Source organism: Sturnira hondurensis, unplaced genomic scaffold, assembly GCF_014824575.4.
Source record: "Sturnira hondurensis isolate 20B ecotype Veracruz unplaced genomic scaffold, ASM1482457v3 Scaffold0003090, whole genome shotgun sequence".
In the NCBI taxonomy this organism is placed as follows: domain Eukaryota; kingdom Metazoa; phylum Chordata; class Mammalia; order Chiroptera; family Phyllostomidae; genus Sturnira; species Sturnira hondurensis.
In genome coordinates this window covers 776,626-784,553 of record NW_028075721.1, presented here as the reverse complement: position 1 = coordinate 784,553, position 7,928 = coordinate 776,626, and the positions used below count along the sequence as shown (strand labels likewise).

Sequence of the window (7,928 nt, the reverse complement as noted above, 5' to 3'; positions counted from 1 at the left end):
TGGCCAGGTCCGAACAGCCGAAGCACGGTCTGTTCACCAGTGCCGCATTTCTAGAGCAGTGAGCTGATTCTCCAGTGGTGAGCAGGGGGCTGCATATGAATTGGGACCTGCAGGCCAATGTATCCCTGAGGAAAGTCCACAAGAACAATTCAAGGAACTAGTAAGAAACAAGGGGCAGAAAGCTGTAGGACAAAAGCACAGCAGGCTTCTGGAAGGCTGGGGATCCTTTCTCTCGAGGCTAGGATCTCTCCACCTGCTGCAGTCCATGTCCCACAAATAACATTTCACCTTCAATCAAGAAAGAAGCAGAATTTGAAAAAGATGGCTCATTTGAACTTGAGCCCCAGCTATGTACTTCAGACTGTAGCTCCATGTCTACCCTTTTGCCTAAAACACAGCCTCTGCCCAGAACCACGATGCCTAGAAACCAAAGTGGTTCTGGAGAAGAAATGCTATTTAAGGGGGTAACATTCCATTTGGGTACATTGCAGCCATTGGACCCCCTGGTCTGGAGAAAGCAGCTGGGTTTGTACCAGGGAGACTACCCACTCTAGGAAACGGGACCAAAGTCTTGGCTACAGGGCCATTCATCCTTGGAAAGGAAGTTGGGTTTAGACCCAGGGTCCCTGTTGGCCTTGCAAAAGGAGCTGGGTTGATACCCACAGGGCCTGCTGAAGAAGAACCCAGAGGCCCAGGAGCTGACCTGGGGAAAGTAACCTGACCAGAGCCAAGTGGGCCAGTAGACCTTGGGAACGTAGTTGGACTTGGACCTTGTAAGCCAGTGGCCCTTGGGAAATTAGCTGGGTTGGGTCCTAAAGGCCCAGAGGCTCTTGGGAAAATTGCTGGATTTGAGCTCTGGAGACCAGCAGACCTCTGGAAGGTAGTTGGGTTTGAAGCCAATGTGCCAGAAGACTGAGAGAAGGCAGCTGGGTTCAGTGTCCCTGAACCTGTCCCCCTCGGAAAGGGATTAGCATTTACTCCCATGGGGCCAGCTGACCTCGAAAAATGAGCTGAATTAGGGCCTATGGGGCCAGGAGCCCTAGACAAGGGAGATGGATTTGGCCCTGGAAGGCCAATTCCCCGAGAGCCAGGACCAGAGTTTGGGCCCATGGGGCCAGGTATTCTTGCCATGGAAGGTGGGCTTGTGCCCATGTTTCCAGAAGCCTGTGAAAAAGATGATGAATTTGCTCCTAAAAGACCTGCTGCTCTTAAAATGGGGGCAAGATCTAGGCCTTGAGGGCCAGCCATTCTTAAGTTAAGACCAGACCCTGTGCCCAAGAGGCCACCTGCTCTGGTATCCAGATTAGGGCCTGGGCCCAGACCACCTGCCCTTGGGTTGGGCCCAAGGCCTGGGCCCAGATCACCTACTCTTGGGCTGGGCCCAAGGCCTGGGCCCAAGTCACCTACTCTCGGGTTGGGCCCAAGGCCTGGGCCCAGGTCACTTGCTCTCGGGTTGAGCCCAAGGCCTGGGCCCAGGTCACTTGCTCTTGGGTTGGGCCCAAGGCCTGGGCCTAGGTCACTTGCTCTTGGGTTGGGCCCAAGGCTGGGGCCTGGAAACATACCGGACCTTGGGGCAGGGTTTGTACCCATGAAGCCCGATCTCAGACTGGGACTTGGTCCAGGGCCCAGGCCAACGGGCCTATTATTGGGAGGACCATTTCCAGAAGTCAAGAGGACACCTGTTCTCAGGTTGGGTGCAGATCCAGGGCCCATGGGGCCACCACTTCTGGAGTTAGGACCTGTTCCTAGGAGACCACCTGCCCTCGAGTTGGGCATAGGACCTGGCCCTGGGAGACCCCCTAACCTTGGGTTAGACAGAGGTCCTGGGCCTGGAAGAGCCCCTGCTCTAGGGTTTACAACTGGGCCTGGACCCGGACCCAAGAGGCCACCTGGCCTTGGGAAAGAAACTGCACTTGTGCTAGTGGGATTCATTCCCCTTGGGAAAGAAGCCATGCCTGGGTCACGAGCACCAGCAGGGAAAGGTGCTGGATTTGAAGCCAATGAACCTGATGAAGCTGGAAAAGGAGAAGGGTTCCTTGGAAATGGAGCCAGATTTCCACCAAGAGAACCAGGTGTCATAAGGAGAGAATCCGAGATCATGCCCAGCGGGTGGCCTGTGTTTAGAACAGGACCCCCCTGCGGTCCCAGGGAACTGTCAAGCCGTCCTCGAGGTGGCAATGGAGCACGAGTCCAAGGAGTTGGCCGCTCTCTAGGGAAAATCCGGGGTTCTTTCATACTTTCTTGGGAACGTTGGTGATAATGGGCTTCGGGCGAGTTTTGAAAAGAATCTTGTTTTTGATGAGTGCTGTCACCAAGTACCGGGTACCAGTCTTGCAGGCACGCTCATCACAGTCCTGCTCCCCAGAAATGTGTTTGATAAGGACTGCAAAAGGTTTTTCCAGGTGGATGATTTTCCCATACAGGATGTGATGCCCCACGATCAGCACAGGGATTCCCTTTGGCAGAACAAGAACGAGATGCCTGAGGTTCAGGGCAAGATCATAATGCTCAGGTGCTTCCTAGAGATGCTCTTGGCAGGCAACACTGCCACCTGCCCTCCCTGGTCTGGCTCTTCCATTGCTGAGTAGCCACAGTGGACAACCCACCCTTGTGCCCTTTTTTGTCCAGGTAAGAGAATTTTCATTTTTAGAACTGTGACTTTTCAAGCTAAACTGCCCTGCTACTACAGAGGTGGGTGGGACAATAAGCAGACAGCCTAGCAAATTAGCTAGACCTTGAATAACAAACCTGAGGGCAGTCCTCACTCTGGGTCCTGGGAGCACCACCTTGGTGTAGCTTGCTTTCCTGAGGCATTAGTCAGGGAAAGAAAAGCCCCCTCACCTCAGTGGTGTAATGTAGGTCTCCCAGGAGGTTTCCAGCTAATCCAGTGCTGTAGCGAGCCTCGATCTCCCCCTGTAGCTCCATCAGCACCCATTCTGCCAGGCCTCCAGCCCCAGCACTGCAAGCAAAGGGCTGGCGGTTACAATATTTTTGTGGGGTGAAGGATGACTAGTGTCCTACACCACCATTCAAGGCCCAAAGGAACTTTGTGTTAAGCACAAGTTCTCGGGAAACTGGGCAGTGTTCCACACTGAACTAGAGATTGAAATGCAAGGATCTGTATGAACGGTACCTCAGGACCCTGATTCCTCCAATAAATAGAAAATCTATATAGCTCTAAGCATTCAAGCTGAGTAAAAAAAAAAAAAAAAGCCTTAAAACGTACTCACCTGGAAACAATAATTTGTACCATGAGCCTTCCGTCTTTAAAAAACAACTGAAAATAAGCTGTAGAGGGGAAAAAGAGGTTTAGGATAATAATACAATAGCTTGTATTTGCATGTGTAATAGACAATGCTTCATACACATTTCATTTAATTCCTTCATTTAGTAACAATTCTGTAAGGTGTAAACTTTAAAAAAACTGATATACATATAAGGTTGCTTAAGATCACCAAAGGTAACTACAATGTAAACAGTTAATCAGATATCACAATTGGGTTCAAGACCACATGCCTAGTAGTCCAAACACCCCCCCCCAAAAGAATTTGAACCCAACCTATACACTGCACAGCCCACATTCTTGACTACTATACTAGTAATGTTCCTTCCTCAAGGATATTGTTAAGAGCTAGTTCTTTTAGATTTTACTTTTTTTTCTTGGTGATACTATAAACTTTGTGCCCACTTTGCTTATCTGGTATTTCAAGGTTCCAAGGATCTCCTTTAACTAAAAGCCTTGAGAAAAGAAAAGGCCTTCAGTCAACTTTAGTGAAAAGTAAGCTGATTTCTGACGTGACTCTCATCAAATGCTTTAACCATCTTTCGGCTTAAGACACTAAAAATAGTGTACCACGACTCTCATTTTATACAACAGCACCACCTGGTGGCAAGTTTGTAGTACTATACAAGAATGAGTTTATACGGAACACTTGCTGGAAACTGGCTTCATTTGTACTTCTTTCTGGGAAGGGCAGATTCAGCGGGGATATAAACTATAACTTCTGTGTACGTCTTTCCAATGAATAGAATGTTAGTGGAAGGTTATTAGTCCAATGTTTACCAAATGTAGTACAGCAAGTTAGTAGGTATAATTGTGCTCAAGTTCAGCCAATAAATTAAAATTGGTTTCTTTACTGATCTGTTAATCTTCATTTTGGATCTCCAGGGAAGAGTGCAGTACCATCAAACAGACTTAAAGGACAACAGATTCTTCTCTTGAGCACCATACTTTGGGAACATGAGGTTGGTCAAATCATTGGTCTTTAAATATAAATGGCAGCTAATATTTAGTGGATTTTTTAGTACAAATCAGATGCTGTGCACATATATGGGTGGTATCTCTTATTACTGTGACCACTCTGAGATAGGTACTTATCCCTATTCTGCAGATAAAGCTATTGAGATACATTTGCTTGTATGTGGTGCACACACATAGCCAGTATATGGTAGAGCCAGCCTAAGAACCTAGGCCATCTGACTTTATCTACACTGGTTATGACTACCCAATTCTGTCCTCCCTAAGGAGAAAACCAAGTGCCAGTGAGAATTAAAAGGCATCAGGCAGGTACAGCATACACTCAAGAGCTGGTCAGAAGGGCAACAGGGAATCAAGAAGCCATCCTCAAGCCACACCTGCAGAAGCAGTGGCAGCTGGGGGACCACTTAAGAACAGGTAATGCACTAGCTCAGGAGGGCACTGGTCTTTTGACCAAGGAGGACCTCATAGAAAGAACCACCAAAAGCACTTCGAAGGTTTCTTGAAGGAGAAAGAGTAATGATTTAAAATAAAAACCCAAAGGTTTGACTGGATTCAAAACAATCTGGGTGGGATACACATTGTCATTTGGCTTCTATCTCGTTTTTGAAGTTAATTACTATTAAAATTATTAACTTAAAAACATGAAAAACCAAAGTGCCACCACAATTTCTAAGAAGGTCCAGGCAGAGCATTATCTTTATAATATAAAGAGCTTCATTTCTCACTTGTTTGAACACTTAATCTGGAATCTTTCAGTTCTGAAATGAAAACAATTCTACGACGTAGGCACTGTCTCATCTCCCATTTTACAGATGAAGAAAACAGGCTTAAAGAAGCTAAAGGTCAAGTAACAACTCACAAAGTGGGAGAGCTGGGATGTGAACTAACTCCACAACATGGTCTCTCTGGCCCCCTCTCCTACTACAACTGTATTGTCAAATTTTAAAATTCTACTTTAGGGCCTTAAAATATCCTATCACCTGAATCCTATATATATTTTTTGCAACAGTTGCCCTTCAGCAAAGTAGATAGGCATGTAGGAGCTGATTGCTTTACAACACTAGCCTTTCACACAGCATCTTTTACAAAATGGCAAGTAACCTAGTAACTTGCCACCAAAGCAGCTATTACATCTGTGAGATGAGCAATTAAAAAAGAACCATAAACCTGTTTATATTATATCTAATTGTTTATAGAGGGCGTTCTTTGATACTGATTCCTTTTAATCTCCAACAAAATTTATCTTTTGGTTTGTGAATTGTTAAAAGATTACTGCCTTAAAGAGAACAGTCTTATAGTAAACAATTATTTTCATAATGGTAACTGCCCCCAAGATAAAGTATGGCAGAATAAAGAACACACAGCTTCTACTGAAAGGAGCTTTGACTCCATGGTTTAACTTAACCACAAATAACTCTTTTCTAAATGAGCTAAATGTTTTATAAATTTTTTTCATTAGGATTTTTTAATTCTTGTATTTTAAGCTTTTTAAAGTAAGGGAATAAAGGCTTTAACATCTTCTAGGCCAACAGGTAGCATTTACTGGTCTCTTATTTGGGACCAGGGACTATTCCTTATGTTTAGGGATACTGGAAGAAAGCCATTAGATCTGGATTCTATGATTATGCCACGTATCCTATGTATGACAGGGATAATTTAACCTTGTTTCAGTTCCCTAATAAACCAGGCATAAAAAAGAACTACTTCAAGGAGTTGTGAGAATTAAATGAGGTTATGAATGTATTCAGCACAGTACCTAGCACATGATAAAGCCTTCAGGGTCAAGCTATTGATTACCTGGAGGAACATGGCCTTTTCTTAGTATAGAAAATGTCTTTATAGAGCACTGATTATTATTTTAATGTTTATAGTGGAGTAAAACATCCTATAGAAGCAGCGGGTTATCAGAATAAATCAAGTTCACACAATGGGAGAACAATTCAAACATCGCAGTCAGGGCTCACCAAACTGCTTCAGTTGAGGTTGTTTTCCTTTAAATGACGACTATTTTTCTGTGTGCCTTTCCACCAAATGAACAATTCAGGAAGTTTGATATATAAATGAATACAATTATTTTTATTAGCAGTGTTACTGTGGCTTTGTGACTGAAGGGGATGGTCTAAAAAGGATCTTGTCTGTGGACAGCTTTCTATCAAAGTGATGAAATCCTGTTTCTGAATGAGAAGCTTGCCTCCCTCCAAAAGGGGGCTACGGAGGGTAGATGGAACTGAATGCTTCCAAACTTTTCTTAGTGAAGAGTGTGTTCAAAAACGTGTGGATACTGTGCATACACGTGGTACTTTCCCACCACATTTTAGGATTCCCATGATGGAGGGAATCAATTACTGGTATTTGCAGACAATGAGTGGAAAAAATGGCTTCAGTCGATCTGAGTTACTCCAGTTTTCTCCATCTTCTGCCACTCTGCAACCCCATCTCAACCCTTCCTCCTCTTACCACTACAGCACCCGGTGTTCTCCAAGGCCCCTTCCTTCTAACCCTACTTTAGGTCTCCCTCAATCGCGGACTCTCCTCCCACCAGCCCCCATTTCCTCCACCCTCTCCCCTTCCCATTAGTTTGGGCCACAAACACTTCCTGCTCGTAATCCCGCCCACTTTCTGGGAGTTCTCAATCCGCTTCCCCAGGCGTGTTCACCAACCTCCCCCCAAATTACCTGGACTTTCTCTGGGATCTATTGCCAACGTATTTAATCCTTTCTCCTACCTCCCTGAGAAACGATTCTCTACACTACCCTACGCCACACCCCCTATAGTAGTGTTCCAAACCGGTCATCCTCCTCCAAAGGTTAAACTTTCTTCTACCACCCTCATTCTCCAAAATCGTTTGTTCCCCTCTAATTATGATATACTTGGTTCTTTTCTTGGAAGGACCCCACCCGACTCTTCTCTCATCTCCCACTCCGCCCACAAAAGAACCTGGGTCACTTTCCAGACTTATCTCTTCCTTCCGACCACCCTCCAAAATCAACTCTCCCAGGCGTCTCCCCTCCCCCCCAATTAAAAATGTCCCCTCAAACCTCACAGCCCTACAACCTCCACCCCCGAGAGTCCCCTTTCTGATATTCCCGCTACCGCTTGGGTTCCGGTTCTAGCCCGTCCCCATAAACCTCAGATACTGGACTCCCACCCCATGGGGGAAGAACCCCTTTCTGCACATACCTCGAGGATCCGGCCCGCGCCGCCCCCTTCTCCGTCCTCCGCCCGCGCTCGGCCACCCTTTCCGCCCTTCTCCGCTCCGCCCCGCTCGCTCCCCTCCCTCCGCCTTCCGTCTGCACAGCGGTCCCTCCCCCCACAATTCCCGGCCTTCCTACGCCCGGGGAACCCCCTATTTCTCCCCCCACCTCTGTGTGGCCCTCCCCGCGCCCCTCCTTCTTCCCGACCTCCCCTCCCCCGCCAGCCGCTCCCCGCCCCTTCGCTCGCCATTCTTCTCCCCGAGCCGCGCGCCCCGCTCGGCCCCAGCTCCCTAGCTTCCCGTTCCCTCACACCCTCGCCCCCATCCCTGCTCGGCCCTCGCTCCCCGCGGCCTCCCGCGCCCCCCCGCCCGCGGCCTGACCTGCAATGGCGGCCGCCGAGCGCGGCGCCGCGCGGCCAACGGGCGACAACCGAACCTCCCGCCGCCGTCGCCGCCGCCGCGAGCACTGCCTGC

At 47.6% G+C, this 7,928-nt stretch overlaps 2 protein-coding genes across 5 annotated transcripts; both read right to left on the bottom strand.

Moving 5' to 3' along the window:
* Window positions 1–392: 392 nt before the first annotated feature.
* Window positions 393–2,257, bottom strand: DERPC (DERPC proline and glycine rich nuclear protein). Of its 3 annotated transcripts, none has more exons than XM_037041403.1 (2): window positions 1,404–2,257; window positions 393–1,364 (listed from the first exon to the last, which is right to left on the bottom strand). In XM_037041403.1, exons 1-2 carry the CDS (start codon window positions 2,233–2,235, stop codon window positions 457–459), a joined length of 1,740 nt encoding a protein of 579 aa, XP_036897298.1. In that variant the 5' UTR covers window positions 2,236–2,257; the 3' UTR covers window positions 393–456. The 3 variants fall into 3 exon arrangements, with proteins under 3 accessions (XP_036897298.1, XP_036897299.1, XP_036897297.1); XM_037041404.1 differs by having other exon boundaries at window positions 393–1,349; window positions 1,467–2,257; XM_037041402.1 differs by having other exon boundaries at window positions 393–2,257.
* CHTF8 (chromosome transmission fidelity factor 8) lies at window positions 2,210–7,927 on the bottom strand. Of its 2 annotated transcripts, none has more exons than XM_037041407.1 (4): window positions 7,836–7,927; window positions 3,231–3,288; window positions 2,842–2,959; window positions 2,210–2,456 (listed from the first exon to the last, which is right to left on the bottom strand). In XM_037041407.1, exons 2-4 carry the CDS (start codon window positions 3,251–3,253, stop codon window positions 2,232–2,234), a joined length of 366 nt encoding a protein of 121 aa, XP_036897302.1. In that variant the 5' UTR covers window positions 3,254–3,288; window positions 7,836–7,927; the 3' UTR covers window positions 2,210–2,231. The 2 variants fall into 2 exon arrangements, with proteins under 2 accessions (XP_036897302.1, XP_036897303.1); XM_037041408.1 differs by lacking the exon at window positions 7,836–7,927 and adding an exon at window positions 7,442–7,493.
* Window position 7,928: the final 1 nt, after the last annotated feature.